At 38.9% G+C, this 24848-nt stretch overlaps 2 protein-coding genes and 1 long non-coding RNA gene across 3 annotated transcripts; 1 reads left to right on the top strand and 2 right to left on the bottom strand.

Annotated features, from left to right (window-relative positions):
- The first annotated feature begins 2093 nt into the window (after window positions 1-2093).
- On the top strand, window positions 2094-6296 carry LOC148424502 (uncharacterized). Its single transcript, XR_015865301.1, has 5 exons — window positions 2094-2261; window positions 2371-2471; window positions 3521-3597; window positions 4354-4395; window positions 5912-6296. It is a non-coding gene; the product is annotated as an uncharacterized LOC148424502 (long non-coding RNA).
- A 611-nt stretch (window positions 6297-6907) lies between these two features.
- bcl2l10 (BCL2 like 10) lies at window positions 6908-11760 on the bottom strand. Its single transcript, XM_088412434.1, has 3 exons — window positions 11629-11760; window positions 8960-9427; window positions 6908-7586 (listed from the first exon to the last, which is right to left on the bottom strand). The coding sequence occupies exons 2-3, from the start codon at window positions 9422-9424 to the stop codon at window positions 7464-7466; spliced, it is 588 nt and encodes a 195-aa protein (XP_088268560.1). The 5' UTR covers window positions 9425-9427; window positions 11629-11760; the 3' UTR covers window positions 6908-7463.
- Window positions 11761-13190: 1430 nt separating this feature from the next.
- On the bottom strand, window positions 13191-24630 carry gnb5b (guanine nucleotide binding protein (G protein), beta 5b). The gene is made up of 13 exons (XM_088412433.1): window positions 24531-24630; window positions 22968-23119; window positions 21811-21922; window positions 20302-20438; window positions 20076-20117; window positions 19782-19858; window positions 18454-18586; window positions 16400-16543; window positions 16216-16307; window positions 15077-15125; window positions 14578-14674; window positions 14327-14493; window positions 13191-13449 (listed from the first exon to the last, which is right to left on the bottom strand). Exons 2-13 carry the CDS (start codon window positions 23091-23093, stop codon window positions 13438-13440), a joined length of 1188 nt encoding a protein of 395 aa, XP_088268559.1. The 5' UTR covers window positions 23094-23119; window positions 24531-24630; the 3' UTR covers window positions 13191-13437.
- Between the last annotated feature and the right edge of the window lie 218 nt (window positions 24631-24848).

Raw genomic sequence — 24848 nt, 5'->3', positions numbered from 1 at the left:
TTAATTCTTTAAGAGACAAGTATCACAAACGTCGTAACGTCTTCCATGTTTGTAGGCTCACCTCAAATATTTGTAGGAATTAATGTCACTTTGTACAAGCAATTGCAAGTGAGATGACATTTGAAAGGGAAAAAAAAACATCTATGCATCCTTTTCACAAACCCAAACTTTAACCACTTGGCCAAAAAAAAAAAAAAAAAAGTCATAAAAATGTGATAAACAGTTAAAATGTGCATACTGCCATGTAGTGGAAGAATGTTTGGTTTCACTTTCAAAATGAGCACTTCAAGTCACAGCGCAGTTGTTTCAGTTTGACTTTTGGAAATCAAGGAATGCTGATTTGAATCTTCTGTCTCCAACAATATGCACATTTTCACTGTTCTTCAGATACTGTACAATATTTGAATTCAATTCATTTTTCACTTTGGGGACGATTTTAGTATCAATTAGAATTTTATCTATTTTTCCTAACATTCTTGTTTTTATGTCCTGAGTTTTTATGTCCTAGGTTTTCTCAATTGTCTCTGATTTGGTCCTATTGTTCCTGCCTTTTTATTCTTGATTTTATATTTTTAACATATTTTTAATATGTTTTGGCTGAAGAATGCAGCTGCATAGCAATCAAATGTCCAATGTAATGTTTTTTTCCATTTATATTTAGTGATTTTTTTGTTACTTTTTATGTTTAAATGTTTTATTTTTTTATTGAAAATATATATTTTTTTGTAAGCCAATCATTTGTGATTTTTTTTAACACCCTAAAAAAGTTGGATTAAAAATGATCCCAATTATTGTTCAAAAAGGGACTGATTCAATATTTTGGGTCATTTTGACCCAAATTTCTGGGTTGTTTTGTACAAGATTTTTGAGGTTGTCTTTTACAAAATGATCCACTGCATTCATAGTTATTTTATCAAAAGCAAACCAGAAATTTGGGTTAAAATGAGTTGGTCTTTTCCTTACCCACATTGCGTTATTTCTCACCCAACTGTTTTTACAGTGTGTTTTATTCACTATTTTTAGTGTTCTGGGTTTAAATAAAAAAAAAAATGTTTGTATAAAAAAAAAAAAGCCCCACCAATGCTTTGAAATACGAGAGCCAACTCAAGTTTCAAGAAATTTAGGCTGTGCAACGGATTGTTAAACTCAAACAATGCAGCAACACAGCTAGACAAGCACTATTTATTTTCCTTTTTTTTTTTTTGGATAATACAAAATTTGTGTAGTTTTCCTTATATACAAAAAAAACCTTTGGAGACTTGTGGGTGTGTTGTTTGAATGGATAAAATGAATTTCCATCAATTTCACCAGGGAAGTGTTTAAGCTTTTTTTTTTTTTTTCAGCAACAGCAGCAGCAACATGAAGACAAACACTAACATTCCTTTTGTCCTGTCCTGTCAAAAACTAAAAAGTAGTTTTCTAATTACAAAATTAGAGTGACATTTTCCTTGTTAAAAAAATCACGGGGACATTTCTGAAGACTTGTTGAGTGGATAAATGGCATTTTGCATTCTGATGAGGAAGGACTATTTGAAAAAGATTCCGAGTTGTGTGAGTGGTCACAATGAATTGAACAGATATCAAGGCATATCTTCATGTGGTTTAAAAATATTTCAAAGATATTCCTTTAATATTTGAATACTTTTATTGATTCATATTGAAATGATGCTTAACATCAGCATATTTTGATAACCGAAGTCCAAAAATGAAAGTGAAACAATAACAATTATGATGTGACTTGAACTGCTCATTCTGAAAGTGAAACAAGGCACAAAAAGCACATATTACACTTATTGCGTAATTATTGAAATTGTTATATGGCACTTTTTGATTGAAAATGCAGATTTATAATTTTAAAGTGAGCACATCAAATCCTCTCTACGTTAAATTTTAGATCAATTTTGGTAACTTGAAAAATGGTCTTTTTGCATTGTATTTGGGGTTATTTCCAAATGCGGATGTGCAGCAAGGGGAAGCACAGAAGACTTATTTTGTGGTTGTTTGCCAGTTGGAGTTGAAAGAAACAGGAAATGGCCCCCAGACGAGCACGACTCGTTCATGTAACAACTTGTCAGACCGGGTGGAGGCATGGATCCCTCCCACTGGGTGTGTTTTCATTCTATCTTAAATAAAACCAAGCGAGACAGACGTGACTTTGCATTTTCATCACACCCAAAGAACCGTCCTGTCGCGTGCTGCTCATCCAACGGCCCCCGCCCAAAAAAAGCAAGCAAAATGCTCAACGTCGATATAGAGTACTGGTGAGTTGGCCCTCTTTTTTTTTTTTTGCTTTTCTAGACAGGAAGTGTTTTGTTGTCTACTGATGGGAAACGTCCACATGTTGTTGTTGTTGTTTTTGCTGTGTTCCAGCGGCTCCTGAGGTTACGGCTCGAAGGTCCGCGAGCTCACCAGAGAGCTCGAGGGCAAGTTTCAGGGCCAAGTCAGAGTAACCTCACATGTCGGCAGAAAAAGTACTTTTCCATTAATATTGTTTTTGTTTTACAATATATGATGAAACTGGATGATAAAATGTATATATATATATATATCTATATATATATATATATATATATATATATATATATATATATATATATATATATATATATATATATATGTATATATATATATCTATATATATATATCTATATATATATATATATATATATATATGTATATATATGTATATATATGTATATATATATATATATATATATATATATATATATATATATATATATATATATATATATATATATATATATACATATTTACAGGAGGTTCTTTAAAGGCAACTAATAAATGAAGTACTGGAGTAATTGATTACAAAAGTACTTTAGTATCACAAGTAATCAAGTATTTTAGTACTTGAGTAGCTTAAGTAATACATTACTTGGTACAGCCGTCCTCAAAATAATAGGATTACATAAATACTGTACTTAATGTCTTACAGTAAACAATTACTTTGTCAAAAAATGAAAGATATAAATAAAAACCTGAAATTGAAATTAGTTTTAGTATTTAAAGTTAGTATTTACAACGTTTAAGATCTTAAAAAAAAACATGTTACACCAGTCAAAATTTTGGAAACGCCCTCCAATTCACACCTACTCAAACATCAAGAGGTGAATAAATTCAAGCGTGGCCTTATTGCAGGTCAATGAAACGTGGGTAGCCATAAAAGTTGCTGTAAACTTGAACTTTTGCAACTTTTTTTCTTGTGTTGCCACCTCAAGCCCAGAGGGATAAAATTGGCACCCCAACGTTAGAAAATCAAGTTGCAACTTGTTGCCAATTGGCTTCTATTTTTCATTGTGGCGCTGCAAGGTGGGTGTGGCTGCTGGTGGAAATAGTTTTCAACAATTAGAAAGGCATTCATCATCAGCTAACAAAGGTCCTATTTGATGTAGCCCACATGGTACTATTAAAATTTTAAAGAGCTTAAGCTAAAAAACAATTGAGGAAAAAAATGCAAAAAAAAGAGGCCATGGAATAATGCTACTTTACACTTTGCCCTCAGCGAGTTTCGAAGTGAAGGTGAATGGAATTCTGATCTTCTCCAAGTTGGAAAAAGGACGCTTTCCAAACATGGGAGAGGTGAGTGACATCGCACACTCACAATTCTTAAAGTTTTCCTCACACTCATCTTCCATGCAGTCTTACTGGATTAAAAATGGCATTGCGATTAATATTCCATTTGTGGAAGAGGATTTAAGCCACCCGTTTTAGCCATTAGAGGAGGCGGCCATCTTGCCACTTGCCGGTGCCTGAAAATGACATCACAGTTGCTCATGACTCAGGTAATGACCAATCACAGCTTAGCTTTTGAATGTCACGTGGTCAAACTCAGAAAACAGGTGATTGAACGTACCCTGAGTACCCTTAGCTACTGTGACGTCATCTTCAATTGATAGAAAGTTGCAAAATGGCCGCCTCCTTCGATGGATAATTACAAGGTGGGTTTTGATATTCAAGTCTTATTTCACAAACACAATATGAATTCATGCGGAGGTCGTTGTTTCGGCCCCGGCCTTCCTGTGTGGAGTTTGCATGTTCTCCCCATTCCTGCCAGGGTTTTCCTTGGGAACTCCTGTTTCCTCCCAAATTCCCCAAAACATGAATGGTATATTGGACACTCCAGAGCGCCCTTAGGTGTGTTTGAGTGTGAACCGTCGCTGTGTGCCCTGGCAACCAGCTTAGAAAAACGGAAGTGGACGATATCAATTTGACAGTCATATTTGGTCTTGTAGAAGTAACATATTAATATTATTATTATATTAAAAAAATCATGGCTTAATTCCCTCTTTACATAATTGTCAGCTTTCATTAATACATATGCTTGTGTGTGTCTAGATCACTTCCGAGCTGGCGCGCATGAAGTAATAAGATGCGATGGTGAGTTATACGACAAAGTTAAAACCTTCACTGCGCTTATTATCCATTGTCACATAATTCATCTGAAAATGATTATGGACCACAAATAATGTCCCTTTTTCATAATTGATGCTAGTTATATATGATGACTGTCAGAACAATTACAAACCCTTCCACTGCATGGCTGAATATGCAACTACCACCATGTATATTAGTTGGGGTTTAGAGTAGGGGGTTGTGGTTAGGTTTAGAGTTAGGGCCAGGGGTTAGGGTTAGGGTTAGGGGGTTAGGGATAGATGGTTAGGTTAGGGTTAGGTTTTTGGGTTAGGAGTAGGATTAGTGTTAGAGTTGGGGTTAGGGCTTAGGGGTGGGTTAGGGGTTAGGGGTTAGGGTTAGATGGTTAGTGTTAGAGTTAGGGCCAGGGGTTAGGTTTAGGGTTAGGGGGTTAGGGATAGATGGTTAGGTTAGGTTTAGGTTTAGGAGTAGGATTAGTGTTAGAGTTGGGGTTAGGGCTTAGGGATGGGTTAGGGGTTAGTGGTTATTGTTAGATGGTTAATGATAGAGTTAGGGTTGGAGTTAGTGGTAGGGTTAGATTTTTAGGAGTAGGGTTAGGGTTTCGTATTATGGGGAGGTTTATGGTTTAGGGGTTTAAGGTTAGGGTTTAGCAGTAGGGTTTAGGGCTAGAGGGTTACGCTAGGTTTGGGTCAGAGTTAGTGTTTAAGGTTAGGTTAGAATAGACGTTCTCCCCGAAAAAGTGTTTCCAGTCGCCTGTAATGCCACAAGAAGGCAGCAAAGAATTATTGAAAGCTCCCGAGGTCAGTTCCCTTTGCATGCCACAAGGTGGCGGCGTCAATTTGACAATGCCACACAAGGTCATGTTATTTTAATATGACAGCCCTACCTTGATTTACAAATGCGATTTGTTCCCTGAAAAGCCTTGTAACTCAATTGACTAATAATCAGTTTTCCCTGCTGAAATTAACTGAAATTTTATCGATCCACTTAGACCCTGCCCTTCAAATATTAGATTTCACTTGATGGTTTTAAATGAGTCTCAAATAAAATTTATCTCACGAGGAAAGTAGTCTGTTGCCAAGCAGTTAAAACTGAAGTATATAAAAAAAAATATTGCTCTTTAAACTTTCTTTACAGTTGTCATTTGTAATAAAGTGGAAATGTGTTAATTGTTCTTCTGTGTTTATAACTATTTTTCTCCAAGGATAATATTCTTTTGTGTTAAAAATGTATCTTTGTTCGCTCAATATATTTTTCTGTGCTCAATATTGATTTTTGCTCGCTCAAAATCGTTCATTGCTTGCCCGTAATTGCGGCACAAATATAATTCCATATTCTGCTACGGCAGGTGAAAGACGAGTCAAGTCAACCTTTAAAATAATTTATGTCCATATTATTCATTAAAATGAGGTTTGCTGCATTTTAAAGTCGGCATAAGCCATAACAAATTACCGGAAGATCGTTATTTAACCCTAGTTGGATGTCTGTGGAGTCATAGTGGTTTCCTGTGCTGTATTTGCAGATAAGAGCAGAGCGTGATGAGTAAGCTTCCGTCGACCGTCCTTCTTTTGATGACTGTGCACGCTGAAACGACAAAAAGAGCGTGACACACGATGCTCGCCTCAGAAGACTGTCGGCCCACCTGGAGTACGTGGAAGCTGCTCCCATCGTGGCCGTCTGCTTGACGCTTAATATAATCAGAAACGGGGCGCGGTGCTAAGAATTCGCTCTAATTGGATTCAATGACAAAAAGTGTATGCTTGCTTTGCCATCAAATTTTTGCAAATCAAGACAAATCAAGAAAGGGGAGGGGCAAACAGCTTGTTTTGGCCTTTTCATTGGCCATCATGTTTTCTGTAACGTGACTACTGATGCCATCAAATAAACCCGCGTTTCCACTCCCGCAAGTCTTGAGTTTCATTTTGGATTAAATTTCCAACATTCATTTTTATTGACCTTGGAAAAAATACAACCAGGTATAGAGCCTTTCGTTAACCCATGCTAACCCAACTAACCAATAGATTCGTCCCATATTCTCACGAGGGTTATGGGCACGCTGGAGCCTATCCCAGCGGTCTTGTGGCAGTAGGCAAGGCTGAACTGGTTGCCAAGCAACTGCAAGCATGCGAAGATGAACAACTATTCATAAACACAGAATTAACAAAAGAAAATTCATCTATATGGTTTGTTGGAACAACCATGTATATTTAGGCATTAAAAATGTCAATATGCAGTAAGGTGATTTTTTTTCCTCTGAACGCATTAAAAATAGTGCACCATCAAAATGGCAATAAAGTTGAACACAATTTTTTACAAACCCTGACGGCTTGTATCACACCCATGTTTATATAAATAACATGATTCATTTGACAGAATCAGGTATAGCTTGTTTGGTGCAGCGTGTTTCAACCATGTCTTATTTGAAATGTCTATTCTTGACAAATTAACAAACGGCGGTTTTAAAAACGAGTAGTGTACCATGCATTTCTTACATCATGAAGACACGCTGCAAAACCTGTACGTTGAGACTTTTTATTACAAAAAGGTGACGAATAAATACAACCAAAACAATGTAAAAATAGGTTGCTAAGTTCTTGTTCTGAAATGTCATTGGTCCCTGGCATTGAACAAACAAAGTACATTTAAAACAAGGTAACATTTGACAAGCAAATAGCACCATAGTGAAATGGCCATGCCAGCCCTGCTGACCGGGCCTGACAAAAAAAAAAAAAAAAATGACCCACACAATTCGCACACGCATCCAAAAAATCTCAAACAAGTCAAAAGAACGCAAGTCAGTCTAGAAAAAGGGTTTCATATGATATAAATATAATATATTACTTTCCACGTTGTAGCAGGAGACAAGGCAGTCTCGAGCCGGCCAAACGTTTACGGCCGCCGGCTCCCAACGTGTGTCAACAAGGCATTCCGATTGGTTGTACAATCGCGCGGAGCAAGAGACCAACGCCCGTGTGTGTGCGAGTGTGTGTCCAAACATTCGGGCGCCCCACGTCGCAGCATTGGTGTTGGGATGAGACCACGGAAAAACAAATGTTGTGACCACGCAAAAGGAGTTAGCGGCCGAGCAGGAAGGTGAGTCCGGCCAGGCCCACGCCGGCCGCGGCCAACAGCGCCGTCTTCATGGATGCGTCCGGACTCGACTGTCTGCCGCTGCTGCACGACTTGCAGAAACCCTCCTGCAACAACAAAGAAACCATCGCGTTTGCTACACTCGGCGAGGTGTCGTGGCATTCAACACTCGGCAGAGGGCGCAACTAGGCCGTTTCTTGCCCAACTTCAAACTTAACCCGTAGCACTTACTGCAATTGTGAGAGGAAAAAAAGGTTCTTCATGTAATACAAAAATATCGATCCGTTTGTGACATTATTTTGCAAGACTCTTTATAAATTACCCAAAGTACCAACGTAATTGAATACTTTAGCACTAATGTATAACTGATTTTAATACTTGAGTACCTAAACTACTCAATTTAGGTATTAAATTACATTAGCACTTCTGTATTTAAAGTAATTAAGTTGCTATACTAAACACATGCATAATTGTAATTGAGATGGAAGCATAATTTTACTGGAGCAAAATCATCATCAGAAATAATGAAAAAAAAAAAAAGTCAAGTTGTAACACGAAACTCACAATTTCGCACCAGTAAAAATGCCCCAAACCCACACACACACACGCACACACACAAACACACAGAGTAAGTCACACAAGACTCAACTAGCCGTGCTTAGAAAAAAAAAGCATGTAAGTCAACGTGCAGGTAAAAAGAAGACAAAGAGCACATGCACCTGTTGCCATGGTGTACACAGCTGCTGCTTTGTCTCACAATGACGACACAAATTTGGTGCAATGCTCACTACGCACACACAAGTTGAAGTCTATGTGGCTGAGCTGCCTTTGTGGCAGTTGAAGGCAGCTGCCAACTCCACAGAGGAGGGGGGTGTGGGTGTGGGTGTGTGGGTGTGTGATCCCATTCATAAAAGCAGAAATCCCAGGCTGACTAGAAAAACGACTATTTATGAGGCGTCTGGCTTCAAATATAGAACTTTTTCCAGTAGCCAAATAAAAACATCTTGTGTGTGTTTTTGGACCGAATGTGAAGCCCCTAAATGTTTGAATAAAATAAGTACACAAACATGTTTGCTTGCAACCTTTGCGCTGAGTAACCTTTGACTGTAAATTGCAAATGCGTGCTTTCCAAACGTCATGAAGTCACACCGGGACTTTTTGCAAACTTGGCACAGGTAGCCTTCGTAACGCCACTCCAAATTTGCATTACTAGATTCGACTTCAATCGCATTTAAAAAATCCGTTTTTCCCTCATGCGGGGACGACCCCAACGCCGACCGAATGAAGCTCTTCAAGTCACTTAACAACATAGTTGCTTGGCGCCAAGGTGCCAGAAAAGCAAAACGCTTTTGAAATTAGCGTGCCGACAGATGACAAATTTACCATCTAATCTTTTCGATACACTTTTTGTTTGGTACGCGGCGTTCCTGTAAAAGACTCGTTTGGAATCGGTACGAGAGAAATGCTCCGGGGCACCTACCCAGCCGTCGTTCTGCAGCATCCACTCCTTCTTTTCCTCTCCCAGAAAGTCGGCAATGGTCTCGGCCAACTTCCTGCAGGTTTGGGGCCACTCGTTGAGGTCCAGCCCCAACTTGGTGGCGCTCTCCTCCCGCTCGCCGTGCTCGCGCAACATCCTGGCCAACACCCCGGTGAAGGCGAAGAGGGACACCACCCTCCCCCAGTTCAAGAGTCCGTCGCTCACCATCTCCTCCATGACCCTCCGGAGGCCCGGGCACGGGTCGGGGCCGCACTGCCCGAGGAAGGTCTCCGCCAGGCTCCGGAAGGACGCCTCGTTCAGCGACTCGGCGTGCCGGCCCACGCGCCTCATGGTGGCGGCCGCCTCGCTGGGAGGGGGAGGGGCCGCGCCCGGGTCCGCCGAGCGGCACAGGCTTATGTAGTCCTCGGCTAGGGCCAGGCTCTCTTTCCACAGCCCGCACGACGACATGTTCTGCAAACCAACGTGCCAAAACATCGTTAACTTTCAACTATCAATATCCTCCTGAGCCTGAGACCGGGCCCGATCAATCGCATGCAGAGTAGTGTGCGATCCATCTCGGGAGGCTATCCCAATTGCTGACATTAACTCATTCGGTACCAAAGACGTATATTGGTGTGTTTTAAGAGATCAGACATTCAATTCCATTCACCTTTTTTCCCCTTCACCTTTTTAAGTTTAGTTTCAAATTTTGGGGTAAAGGAAGGTATTGATTACTTTGGATAATGAAGTATGAAAGTATTCAATCGCTTAAGAATTTACTGAAATTTCCCCAAATATAAGACACACACCTCCATGCCAAAATATGGGTGTGTATTATAAACAGTAACGTTTATTTATTTTGTAAATTTGACATTTGAGGAAATTTGATCGGTCAGCCACATAAGCAGATTTTTGACGCACAAATCAGCCGTATTCTTACAATAATTACCGTAACGAGGAACCTCAATTGGCTGTTACTGTAACAGGAAGTGACTGTTGCAGCTAACAGCAGCTAGTGTTAGCTGAGGTTGTTACAGCATTATTTTCAGTAAAAGAAGCGAGCAGGCTGAAGCAGGCTGGGAGAGTTTACAAAAGGTGAGATTTATTCTTTTTTGCTATCGTTATGACATTGTTGCCAAAGTATTGGGGCGGCTTATCCACGGTAAGTACTCAAACATTAATGTAATGATGCCTTTATGGACCAAAGTAACCAATTACTTGAGGAACTCAATGGCATGGTTTCATTTTTTGTCTCCTCTTGGGCACTATTGGTTTAATGGAGTGTCACTCCATTTTTTTTTTTTTGCAAAGCTCCTAAGGAAAAGGAAAACCCCACTTAAAAAGCCCCCACCCCCCCAAATTAACGGACCAACTCCAAATAAGATTATTATCTATAAAAGTTGTATAAGTAGACCTAAAACAGGATTCTTCTTAACAAAATATTACATATATAAATCAACTTTAAAAAAACTTAACTACTTTTTTTTAGTGTTTATACAGGTTACAAGTCAGTCTAAAACAGAAGGAAAAACTAACCAAGCGCATCAAAGTGCCTGAAATTAAAAAAAAAAAAAAATGCGAACCCTTATTTGATTGCAATTACACTTCACATGGCAAAAACAAAGTCTTTTCCCTAGGGTCATCCGAGCCTCCCCAGTGAGGCTATTTGAGAAGGACTGGTTTAAAGACGAGGGTTTGGTGCCATCTAGAGGAGTCAAACTAAATACAATTATTTCATGAAGCATCACGTAGCTTCATTTTCCAATCTGTATGACCCAGCGCATAGGTACGTTTAGAACGAACATTTATTCTACTTTGCATTTGTGAGATTTCGAGCATGTTTCGAGATAAGAATTCAGTTTATGTTTCCGCTATTAGAAGGGAAATCATAAATCTTTCTGTCATGTGTGCTCCATCAAAGCTCCAAGTCTTGAGACATTTGTTCGTCCATTGCAGTTTTAATGAGTGCAACATATAAAAGTCAAGGGCAGCTTCCTATACAGACACTAAAAGATATATTTGACTTTTTATTCATGAACAATAACTGTTTTTCCTGAAGTATTTTCCATAATTCTGACTAGTACCGAGGTAGAACATTCTCGTGCGTTCCGACGTACGTACACATTCGGCTTACGTCGCATACGTTGAAACCATCCTCTAGATGTAACCAAATGAGCACAATTTAAATGTTGGTTTATTTTCGTTAAAACATTTTCGAATTCCTCTCAAGAAAGAGGGACTATCGTAGATATAACATTGACAGCGTCCATAGATACGCCAAGCGTCTAACTGGTGCCTCATGAGACACTTACGCCGGTGATAAAAAATGTGACCTAAATACGACTCGTTTCAGCACACGACATTTCTCGAAAACCTAACCTCGTAAAACACACATTTTCCACATATTTTCCCCGGTAATGAAAAGGTTTACGCTGGTGAATTTGAGGGATTTAGTCGCCGGCTAGCCAGTAGGCTAGCTGCCCTTTGATGTGTTACTAGAGCAATGGAGGACACAAAGGAGCCAGTTCTCTACGCCGGTTCTTAAATTCTCTGACAAGCCGAAGCCCCCCCGTGCATTGACGCCACATTGATGCCGCAAAACACACAAAATACCATTATAGATACCGCAGCGGATAAGTTGGAATACATTAATACAAAATAAAATCACTTACCCTCCCAGCGATATTCAGACGGCTCTACTGCGCGCAGGGCTAAAAGACCGGCGGCGGAAGGAGATGGAAGAGGCGTGAGATACTTCGGTAAACCGACCCACTTATGTATAACTACGCTCGTGTAGGTTACAGCGCTTTAAAAGGAAAAGGGAAATAGGTCGGGGGGCCTTTGTGACGTCGCCCTTTCATTTTTTTGTTTTAACATGAATGACTTAAAAGAGAAAAACGACTTAAAAGAGATAATTTAAACAAAGTTTTTTTTTTCAAACAAAGTATGAAGTACGATTAAAAGTAACTTAAACAAATACAAAGTGCACAGAAATATCTGTTCAAATCTGTCCTAGCCTAAATTTGGAACTTTTTCTTCAAAATACATTTGGAGGCACATATGAAATTGCTTATATATTTTTTTACAGATTTTATTTTTTTTTAAACAACGTCCGTTTAAAAGTGACTTAATTAAACAAATACACAATACACACAAGTTTTTGAAAATTATTTTATTCACTTATCTATGCAAATCATGAGACTTTAAAACGTGTTTGTAAAATTGTACACGTTTTAAATTGCAATTTTGGCTAATATTTGTAACATTTTGGAACACTGAGGTTTTGCTCATAGGCAATGACTACATCACTCGTGGTGATTAAATCAAAAGTTTAACAGGTTGTCTGAAGCATTAATGATGTAATCAGCTATACAACATTTATTCTCCCTTGATCATTTTAAGGTGACGTAATTGTCGAAGCAGGCGTGTGAAATGATATCAATCATGCTTTCCAAATTCATTGACAATGGTGTCCCACATTGTGTACACAATGCGACCTGCATGAGTGAGCAGGATGAGGAAGTGGGAAAGATCAACACACGATGTTTGTCCCGAAGTCAAATTAGTGAAAGCTAACAGTCAAAAAGTTTGACACATCTGCCACTTCTTTGTGTTTATATCTGTAATTCCCGTATCTGTCCCAACCACGAGTACTTTCCCACCTAAAATTCATTTTACACGCTGAGAAAGTGAAGCAACCCCCCTCCAAGGGTTTAAAAAAAACAAAAAAACAAACACGGTCCATCGATACCGTAAAGACCTTTAAACTTGTCTTGATGCAAATTCAAGACGTGTCACTGACAAAAGGATCAATGAGGGGTCTTGTGGCTTTTGTGTCAAACAAACAACATACTGCTTTTTAAAGTCATGAACGTTGGATGGATGGTTGGCACATCTGCCTCACAGTTCTGAGGTTTGAATAGCACCAGCAGGCCTTGACAGACTTTGCATGCTGCACGAAAGCTATACTATATGTACGTTGGAGAGGAAATGTATGCACAGCCTTTGTTCAAATAGCAGGCTCTCGCCTAAATAAATTCTGAAAACGTTTTAACCACGTGACCTCTTAACTTGTAAATCTTTAAAAAAAAATTGGTGTCATAACAGCATTAAATGGAATGATGGGTAGAAAAGTGTTTGAATTAGAATACAATTAGAAACAAAGTTTCCAGTTTCATACTCAGACTATACAGTGTATCATTTTTTATGTACAAAACACAGAAACACCTCTGTCTGAAATGCTTTCACCTTTGCCACTTTATTTGACACATAAACCACATTTTTCTCAGTGACATCATCCAGCTATTACGAGAATACTACACCATCACCAATTCGTGTTAATCGCCTTTTTTTTTTTTTTTTTTTTAGATTGTCTTTCAGATTATAAATTCATTTAAGGTCTTTTTGTTGGCCTCTGTGTCCCACTGCAGGTTGTTTTCAATAAACGCTACTTGATGATTTCAGGTACTCGCTCGTTGAGTCTAGGCCCAAATCTGCATTAGAGAAGAGAAAATTAACAATTTTAATATTTCAGCTTAGCAAGGAGAGTGCTATTTCTTTTCAATATCTAGCTTATACTTGGATGACAAAGTTAAGATAAGACAAACATGTTAAGTATAGTTAATCAATGCTTGTATAGAAATGTGAGCAAAATAACTAATAATGATAAAATGTACAGGCCAACTGTTTGGGTGCACCTTCTCATTCAATGTGTTTTCTTTGTTTTCATGACTTGACATTTTGGATTCTCAGTGAAAGCACCCAAAGTGTGGAGTTACCCACTTGACCAAAAAAGTGCAATCACAAACATGTTTCGTAATTGATTAGCACTGATCAGTCCTTTACATACTTTAGATGAGTTTCATGTGAAAGTCACCTGAAAATGTTTTCATTTCACGGGTGTGCCGTATCAGACTTAATTAGTGGAATTTCTTTCTTTATTAATGGGGTTGTGATCGATATGGTTGGGACTATCAGTTGTATCACACAGTAGTCTAATACACAGCCGACGGCCCTATTGGACAACTGTGAAAATGTATATCACGGCAAGAGCCATCAGCTAAGTACTGAAAAATGAGTGGCCATCATTACTTTCACAAACTGAATAAGAAGGTGTGTCCAAACTTTTGGTCTCTACTGTAAGCTTTAAAATTGTTCTCAATTGAAATTGATGTCCAAAACCAAAACTTAGCAACTCTCAGGTAAATCAATTAAAAAAACTCAACAACAGGAAGCCACGTTAATGTGCTCTAAACATCAAGACTGCTACGCATTATCCAACGTCCCAAAATAAACATTCAATGGAGACATTAAGAAAACCCCCAGCTTATCGCAACATGCTGTATTCTGTACATTATGTGCGCTTCTCACCCGTAAGGTGCTATCCCAAGAGGCGGAGCAGAGCGCCGTGCCGTCCGGCGACAACCGGACTCGACTGACTCGGTTCTCGTGGCCGTACATTGTGGAAATGCGATTTCCCTTCAGAACATCCCACACGTTTATGGTGTAGTCGTTGTAACCGGCAAAGAGCAGGCGACCTGAGAGGAGGGAAGAGGAAGTGTGACCAAGAGTACAAAAGTGGAAAAACCTCTTCAGAAAGGAGAAACTATTCTTAGTTTTACCACTAAGGGAAAAATCCACGGCAGATGCCCCAAATATGATGCTGTCTTTCTGGTAGACGGCCACTTCACGGTCGGCGCGTAAATCGTAGAAACGACACTGAAAAAAAATGGTCTTTTTAATGTCTTGCAGGAAAGCAGTGGTGATTATTAAAAAAAAAAAAAAAAAATGTACACACCCAACACCTATGGTCAAATGTTTTTTTTTTTTTTTTTAAATAAAAAATTGGTTAGATTAATGATGGGAAAAATTCAATTATCTTGGTCTTGTTTACTTTTAAGTAAGTCAAAAAAACTAGCATTTGAATAAACGTGCACTGTAGACTATCTCCAATGTAGAGCAACAGGAGAAGTGAAGAAATATGGTGACAGGTGAATGGGGAATGAGGCTGTTTCACTTTCCTTCCTGCTAGTGACAATGATGAGAATGTTCCCCAAATATGAGCAAGGTTTCATGCACGCACGTCCTATTGAGTTACAGTTTCAGGATGATGTGACTCACCGTGGCGTCGTCAGAAGCAGAAGCAAATGCATCTCCGCTGGGGTAGTACCTAAACACACAAGGAGAGTGGGTGCAGATATGATCAAGAATGAGATCAAATACTGTAGGTTATCTATGCAGAGTCTTTCGCTATTACCGAATGTGTTTTCATTAAAATTCAAATGTTCCCCTGGGGAATTTGAACACATTTGTGGATTAATGACTCAAAGAACATTCTTCAAATACATCAATTCCGGTCAACCAAAATAACTTGGAGTTTGTTTTGCTGTTAATGTACACTAGGCAACTTGTAGGCAGAATTCAGATGAACGTTAAAAAAAATGGTGCTGTTGATCAGAAGAGGAATGAAATCAATTGTCCAAAACAACATCATAACAAAATGAAGACACGTTTTAAATACTCATTGATTTCACATTGAAATCAGCACTCCCTTTAAACATTTTGTGGCAGCTGATTTTAGAGCCCTTGTGATTATGTAAAAATTAAGTGAAAGTAAGGAAGTAAAAAAAAAAAAAAAAAGTGAATACCGGGATTGACTGTCTAGATTTATAAAATGTGAAAGTGTTAAACAAGGAATGCGTCGACTTCAAAAGAATCCTGCACCATAGACGAATGAGAGGCTCAGTACTTTAATCTTACAACGTAGAGAGTAAAAATACTTTCAATTTAAAAAATTGAATTTGAATACATTTGAATGAATCATGAAACCAAACAACTTATTCAATTACATAATAATTGATACACATTACATCTAAAAACTAAGGCAAAATGATGCTGGAATTTTGCTGTGCTCTTATCGCTCTTTATGAACCGTGAAATGCATATTTAACAGGGGGAAAAAACGCACCAAAAAATAATGGAGTACAGCAGTGTTACCCCAAGGATATTTGATCACAAAGTCAATAGGGGGGTGGTTTGGTAATATGATGACAATTAAAAATTAAATGACGACATGGATTAAATTGTATAATGGTCTTAAACCCTAAAACAGCGCTCCCTGCTGGAATACGTAGGAATTGCCACTAATCAATGTTTTTACATTCGACTTTGACGTAGTTCTGGAAAAAAAATTGAAAAACATGCTGGTAAGATGTGTGTGTAATGTGTGTTATCTGTACAGTCGCGTGTGCACCACTCACTTGACACAGTTAATGTCAGACTGGTGGTTCTCAAAGGACTGGATGTTCTGACCTGAGCGCATGTCCCACACGTTGGCCTTCTTATCGCAGCCCTGATAATGCGCACAGTACACCATGACCGTTGATGATGTCGCATATTTAAATAAATAAATAAACATGTCAAATAATGCGGTGTTTCCCTTACGCCGGAGACAAAAGTGTTGCCGGTCTCCGAGGGGGCGAGGTCCAGCGACAAAACATCAGCGGTGTGACCGTGGAAACTCTGCAGCAGCTGTCCGCTCTCCACGTCCCACAGACCACATGTACCATCGCCACTGCTAGTAAGGAGCTACAAACACACACGGGCAAACACAAAAACAAACGCTTCATTTGATTGCGATTAATAGCTACTGTGCGAGAATATTACAGGAGTTAAAAATGTCCTTTCTGTCAATGAATATCATACATTGGTTTCAAAGGTCCATTTTAAATAATTGTTTTAGAATTTACGTGATTGAAAACTACTCGGGGACTTTTACCCCTAAATCGGGCACTAAATACCAAAGCAGCAAACACCTTACTACACTGAACGCAGGAGTTGTAATCTACTCCTGCCTTCAAAGGGCGGGAGCCAATGACGTGTCTTGTAGGAATGCCTGTGAGCTGAGCTGATTGAAAGATTGGCTGTGCAATGTCCCACATGAAACTCAAACATGCTGTGAGGGAGACACGAAGGGAGCAGCGCAGCAGCAGAGCGTTAAAAATCTCTTATCTAGATTTCTTTTGTAATAAAATGGAATTTCAAGCGTAAACTCTTATCGTGTTTGGTCAGCTACAGGCTAACTGCGGCACTCTGTAATCCTGACTAAAGCAAAGGGGCAGAAATGAGAAGGGATAACAGTACAGTTACTGTATATTGTTTAATGATTTAAAATCTAAGTAAATGTGTACTACGGTTCACATTTAAAAATATTGGTACCCATGTACACGCGTGAAAATTCTAGGGGGGGGGGCACTACGCGATTTTTCACTTTCCCATTATCTGCGAAAAACGAGGGATTACGGCAATAAAAACAAAACAAAAATATCTGGAATATTTGTACTTTCAAAAGGTTGGTTATGCACTCATGATAGAGACAACACAACAGCTTGCCTGATGAAGAAAAGCTGACAAGCACTTAAGAGACGCACGCCTCCATCAATCGTCCCGGCGGGGCGGCGGATTAGATAATTCCCGCCGGATGACCAATCCGGCCGCACTTCCTGTTTTTGCGTCGGCGGCAAAGCTCCAGTTTCAGCGCGAATGTGGCGCAATTATCAGTAAGCCGCAATTAGTGGCACGAGAGCAGATGGGAGCCGCGCTGATCCGACGAGAGCTTCTGCATGGACTGTATGAGTTTGTGCTTGAAAAGAAATATGGAACGCGTCACGCATGTAGCGCTAAAATGAATAGATTCTTTCTGAGCGCAGTATGAAGCTTTCTGCCTCCGGCTCTACTTAGCAGGACAAAGATCATCCTCATGTCCTCGTGTGCCTGTGCCCTCAAGTCACAATGTTCCACTCGGCATTTGATAAAAAGGCACTCAAGTTCTAAAAATACTGAGGAGAGGACCAATAACCCCCCTTTTGTCTCATCTGTCACCCCCCCCCCCTTTCCAACTCCCCTATTATCCTCACCCTCTTATTTTTACCTCTTCATCAGGAGAAGAGACAAATATGTCGTCAATCAAAGCATGCACTTTATTACAAGCCCAATTCCAATGAAGTTGGGGACATTGCGTAAAATGGAAATTAAAAACTGAGTGCGATGATTCACAAAACATCTTCACCTTATATTCAAACGAACAGACTGCAAAAAGGCAGGATATCTAATGTCTAAAATCCATCCATCCAATAGCTAACGCTTTTTCCGGGGTCGGATTTTCCTATTTCTCGGAATACATGACATCCATGATTTTCCACTTTGTATCTGTCCTATTCAAATAAGTTTGGAACCAAAGAAGTTCAAAAGCCAGTATTTGTTGATTGGATGGGAGTTTGTAAGTAGTAAGTACCTATGGCATGGACTACTGACAAATAATTCCACCAACAAAGCTTCAACAATTGGTGTCCGGAGTTCCCAAACAATTATAGAGGGTTGTCAGAAAGAAAGCGAATGTAACACTGACCCAAATTCATCAGAACGTGGTGCAGGAATCAGATTTAAAACAAGACAATATACAAGTGAATTAAAAAAAAAAAAAAAGTCACAGAGCTCACCTGCATGTCAGAGTTGGTGAAGGTGCATCCTGATAGGTAGTTTGTGTGCATGGCCACAATTTTTTTCTTAGTAACCGGATTCTCGCTCGGGTCCAAAGAGAGCGAGAACACACAGCATTTGTTGTCCAGACCCCTGCGAAACCGTAAACGCGTAACATTACGGGCAAGCCAGGGTTAGGATTTATGATAAAGATTTAACAAAGATTCATATTTTCATTTAGCGCCAGTTAGGATTTCAAATTAGGGTTTGATGGTAAGGTTCTGGCACCTCAGATTTGTGTGCCTTCAAATTAAGGTATCAAGATGGTGTTAGCATTTCAAACAGATGACAAAGCCAAATTAGGCTTACAAAGTGGTAGACCTTAAATTTAGGGTATTCAGCTAGGGTTACAGTTAAGATATAAATCGAGAGTTGAGTCTTCAAGGTTCTGGTTGCCAATTAGGTTTCAAAAGGACTGGGATTTCAAATTAGGCTTCAAAGCCAAGTTTGCGGTTTCAAGATGGCCCTGTGGCCAATGAGAATTAGGGTTCTTTATTAGTCTTCTAAAGCAAGGTTAAAATTACAAGATTGTATAGTTTCAAATTTGGATTTCAAGAGAGAATTGGGGTTTTAAATTAGGCTTCTAGACTAGAGCTGGGGTTTCAAAATGGGGAATCTGGTTTCAAATAAGGGTTTCAAGAAAGGATTGGAGTTTCAAATGAGGCTTCTAAATCAGGGTTAGTGTTCCAAAATGAATGTTATGGTTTCAAAACAGGATTCAAGGTTTAAATTAGGCTTCAAAGCATGGGTTAGAGTTTGGGGGGGGGGGGTCGCAGGTGTTATAATTTCAAATTGGGTTTTCAAATCAGGCTTTTAGCCAGTTAGGACAGTTTCTAATTAGTTTTACAAGAAAGGCTCAGGGTTTTCAATCAGGCTTCTAAAGCAGCGTTAGAGTTTTAAAATGGGGGTCATAGTTTCAAATGAGTGTTTCAAGAAAAGAGAAAGCAGGCTTAGAATTACAGGGCAGAATTAGGGTTTCAAGACTCAGTAAATTTTTTCAATCCAGAATTACATTTTCAACACAGAGTTGTGTTTCAGTTGAAGGTTTCATACGCGGAGTAGGGATTGTCATTGCGGTTTCAAAAAAAGATGAGGGTTTAAAAATAAAATGGGGTTTCGAGAGTGGATTTCATTTTCAGTCTAAGATTTGAAGGGCAGATTCAGGGTTCCAAGACAGGGTAAGAGTTTCGAGACAGGATTCAAGTTTTCAATTTAGGATTGGTCTTTCCATGAAGGGGTTCATGCCAGGGCTAAGGTAAGAAGAAATCACGTCTCAAGACATACGCACCCACATGCCACGGCACATCCTGACGGAGCGTATGCGCACGCCATCAACCACGTGCACGGCAGGCTCATGGCATGCTCCTGTACACAAAACAGTCAAAACACCATGAACATTTTACGATGAACTTGTCGAAAAAAGATGCCAGTTCAGAGTATTAATGAGGATTATGTTATGACATTCATGTGGCTCTAAAAGCACTCACACGTGATCTTTGGACATGTATTTTCATGCGCTAGCAGAAGCTGTTACTATGATGGACTAAGAAGAAAATGTGTTCATTGTTATCGCTCCACCTACCTTATTGAGAGTGAATGCATCCCACACAATCACTCGACCATCCTACATGACAAAAATATGTGTTAATACACAAACACACGCAAGTCCAGTCAGAGGAAGCTTGATTTTTGTCTGAGCCGTTCTTGTTCTTATATTCAAGTGTCTGGGACAGATTCATTATATTTACGGATTAACCAAGAAATTGACTGCACTGTGTGTGTGTGTGTGTGTGTGTGAATGCGTGTACCTGCGAGGAGCTGACCATGCGCCGTTTGTCTCGGCACCAGTCCATGCACAACACTTTATTGTTGTGACCCTTGAGCACACGTCTAGTCTTGATGGACAGAGACGGCACCACCTCCACCTTCTCGGCCACTTTGCTTACTGCAAACAAACGTGACACGTATTAGGAGGCGTTCGGATTCGCCATTAGGCTGACCAAATCCAAGAGCTACCTAAATGTAAGATTCCAATGGATACTCCATCTTTAGAAGAGTGGAATTCGAGTTTACCCCAACATTCATGTCAAAGATACAGGGGTAATCTATTTCTGCTTTTTGGTTAGAAACCAATGTTTTTGGTCAAACCAGCCCACATTCTGCTGATGGTTAGAGAGAGCAAAATGAGGTAAACACATTTTATTTCCCTTTTTTTGGTAGGTTCAGTGCTTGTATTGTCACAAAACACGAAAGTGACTGTTGGTGTAAAAATGTCAAAATTTAATTAAAAAAAAAGGACAATAGTATGGGGCTCAAAATGGTTATCAGCTAATGAGTTAAAAGAAATGTCTTCCACATTTTTTTTTCTTTTTATTATTTAAGCATTTGCAGGTATTTATCAATACATCCACCCATTATCTGTAGACGCTTATCCTTACTAGGGTTGCTAGAGCCTATCCCAGCAGTCTTGGGGTAGTAGGCATGGGAAACCCTGAATTAGTTGCCAACCAATTGCAACTCCCAGTACAATGTTTTAATTTTTATTTTATTAGTTTTAAATATTTTAGGCATTGCAATGTAAATTAATTTGCATAAGCTTACATATACTTGTGTTAATTTATCAATACGATATTTTAATCATTTGATTTTATATACACTACAGCAAGTTAGTTTAGGTATTTTCTGATTAAATAAAAATCCAATTATTTTTATTTTCATTCATGTTATTTAGATTGCAATTAATTAATTAAAACAAACAAAACAAACAAAAAGTGGAAAATTCTGCCATACTTCCTGGACATAACGCTAATCATATGGGCACCGGCTAATGAAAGCCAAAACAAAAGCTGCAAAAAACTAGTTTTGCTTTTACGAAAGAATGTTTAGTTAATTTTAAGTATGTTTGCTGGTTACAATGAACTCTATCATATCGTAAGGTATAGTACACTTACAACTTCGAATTAGAACCCTTGTTTATTCAGGACAGCTCTACAAAACAATTGTTAAATTAAAATCGCAAATATGTACAGCTTTCCTGTTAGAGAGAGAAAAAAAACGCCATTTATTGTACGCCGTGTGAGATAGGAGAGCTTTCTCCTGTTCAGTGCAAAGCTAAAAAGAGAAAACTGTTCAAGTTTAAATAATACATAAATAAAAAATACGTATCTAAAAATAAAAAGTAAACCGAAATTCATTAAAGGATACTGCAAAGGATGTTGCGTAGCGTGCACGCTCTGAATTGTTAATTGCCCCCAGGAGGAGTGTGCCAATTGGTCAATTAATCATTGCAATGAGTTGAAACGCTGAACGTGGCTTACACTCGACGTCGTTGAGTTTGTTTCTCTCCTCGTCCAACTTCTTCTTCAAACTGGCACTTTCTCTCTTGAGCGAAGCCAGGCTTTCCCCAGCCTGCAGCCCCTGACACGCCATCTTCACACGCCAAAAGACAAACGCACAATTACCACATGGCACATTCAAGAGGACATTGAACGGTGGACAGAAACGGGAAAGGATGCTCGCAGTGGAGTGGAGGGCTCGTGCTCAACGTGCGCGCGCGACAAGAGCACGCGCTCACCCTTTTCTGCTCTGGAAGCCCCGCCCCCACCTGTGCAACTCAAGTTGCGTCGAGTACGTAAACTTGTCTTTCACTAAGGACGTGTCCGAATTTGCACCTTTATCTCCCCCTCCTTCATTCAGTAAAGTCCCACACTATATATATAGCACTAAAAAGTAGTTCCTTCATTCAGTTTGGCCAGCAATCTACTTATCTCCTCGTCGCATGTCACGTGACCACCAAATCTGACACGATACACCGGAAAATCTTCGACGAGTTTTTGTAAATAAATAAATACATTTTTAAAAAGTATATAATTTTATTTTCTGTTTATATTGTTAAATAAAAAATAAATGAATACATAAATAAATAAAGTTTTAAGTTACTGTATGGCCTTATGTCCGAGTCACAGGAGACAGGCGAGCTTTCAATGGCTTGCGATGCATTGTGGTCCATTTTAAACCTGTTGAATGCCCCATCGTTGCGCTCGACTTTTCCAAGCGCAATGTTGATCATTTTGAGTGAACCATATCGAATTTAGATTTACTTTGTCATTTTGTAGCCCCTTACATCATTCCGATGAGGACCAAGTTGTAAGCAACCATTTGCAATATGAACTAGGCAGAAAAATACTACCTGTTCATAAATCGACCTGCCATCTCAGAAGGCAGCAATTTTAAACTTGCTATCCACTAAAAATGACATCACAGTTTTGCAGGACTCGAACCAATCACACCTCACCTCTTTTCTGAGTTTAATTTCGCATTTGAAGTGGGTTTTACAGGTTCCTTCTTTTGTGTCTTAAATGACAACACAATGAAGCAAAAAAAAAAGCATCATATGTCAACATCTGCACGGCAGGATAACGTCGTGTTGCTTTTCCAGGCGATCCAGATGGAACTTGTAGCGTGACTGCATTACCTTCTCCACGCAAAAGGAGCAGTAGTTGATGGGCTCCGTTTTGATGTAAATGTTCATGAGGGGGCTGGCGGTGTCGCAGCTCTCGCAGGGGCCAAAGGTGACCGCGACGAATGTCTGGTCACACATGACTGCACTTGGGATCACGCACACGCCTGTGGCACAAACAACATACAATAATAGGTGACAATGTGTTGATGTCTCTTGTTGTGGTCCACCACATCTTGGCTCCTGCGTGTATGTATAGATAAGTAGTTGGTAATCTAGTCAAGCCTGATCCTCCTGTAGGAGAGCACCAAAGCTATCCTGGGAACACGTCTGCTAGAGCAACTATTAAGTTTTATGTATTTGCTATTACAACAAAATTGTTATTCCCTGCACCAAACAAAGTTCAATATGTATGTATAGAGACACTTATATTTCATGTCTTTCAGGTGCCTGGCTGAAAGCAAGTCTAAAAACGGTTGGTGCTCAGTGAATTATATATTAAAGTAATCAGCTATGTAATCAAATTCTGAATTAATGAATTACTTTTGGTAATTTGGCTCTGAAGTTGTTAATTTTGGCACTGAAATACCGAAGTAATCAATTATGATAAGGTTAGTGTTGGGGAATTTGACCTCTGGTCTGGTTATTTGATTTATATTGAGCACCACTAGTAAGCGAGCACATCGGTCTTCAAGGTTAACTCAACATTTGTTTTGGCTCAGCGGTGCACACGTGGTATGTCGCCTTTCACTACGTCACCGTTTGTTTTTTTTTTACCGTTCACTACGGCACCGTAATGGGTAAAATGACGTATGAATGACGCAACAGGAGGCGGAAATGCAGCCTGACCCGTCAAAATAAAAGCTCACATTTCAAAATAATATAACAGAACGTCACAAACAATAACGCCTGAAGAATTCTCAACAGTTGGTACTTGAGTAATCAATTATTTTAAGATTAGTAATTGAGTATTTTAGTTCCTAAGTAATCAATTAATAACCTCATCATAATTAATTACTTCAGCACTTAAAACATTCACTTCAATACTTGATTACCTCAAGTAATTGATTATATAAATACATGATACGTAAAGTAATTAAATACCTTAGTACTTTAATACACCATATACTCAGTTACTTTAGCACTTAATTTATTTTGCATCGGCCATTTTAGACCTTTCTTTAGCCGCAAATTAGAAAAAAAAAGAAGTAAAAATGAATAAATAATAAAATTAAAATAAGTACCCTGTTTCTTAAAAAATATAAAAATATGTCTGTGGGAAAACTATTACCATTGTGAGGTATATTGATATGAACATATGCTCAAATAACTATAGATTAAACAGAAGATACAAATTTAATAAAAAGTACATTGTTAGACACAAATCATTCCTGATGGATTAAAATGCAACTTTACTTTCTACAGATAAAATGAACTTTAAGAAACTACTATAATACATTATAACTGTTCTCACTAAAAATGCGAACACGCAAGATACAAAATTGCAAATGTCCCCTTTATAAAAAATGTACATACAATACAGATAGTTCGAAAACAGAGCAAAGCAATGATGTTTACCTCAGAGAAGACTTCTTTTGTACGTGTGTGTACGTCAAGCAGGTATTTTCTTGTCCTGGCTGAAGTGAGTTGAGTTTTGTACTGAAGAGGATTGTCTGCCACTAAGCTTCTTATGGAAAAGTGCTAAAGCTTGTGACTCTGCCCTACTTTGACTCTATACACCTGAGTGCAACCATGGACGAACATTCCAAATTCAAAGCTGCAGACCAGAAACATTTCTTCATCCCTTACAGCACAATGAAAACCGGATTTCAAAAAATCCAAATGGGTCTTACTGAACTAATGCAATAAAGTCAACATAATACTGAAAAGAAGAAA

This window comes from Hippichthys cyanospilos, chromosome 4 (assembly GCF_059441005.1).
Source record: "Hippichthys cyanospilos isolate Australia breed blue-spotted pipefish chromosome 4, RoL_Hcya_1.0, whole genome shotgun sequence".
NCBI lineage: Eukaryota > Metazoa > Chordata > Actinopteri > Syngnathiformes > Syngnathidae > Hippichthys > Hippichthys cyanospilos.
This window is presented reverse-complemented; position numbering and strand designations above follow the sequence as displayed.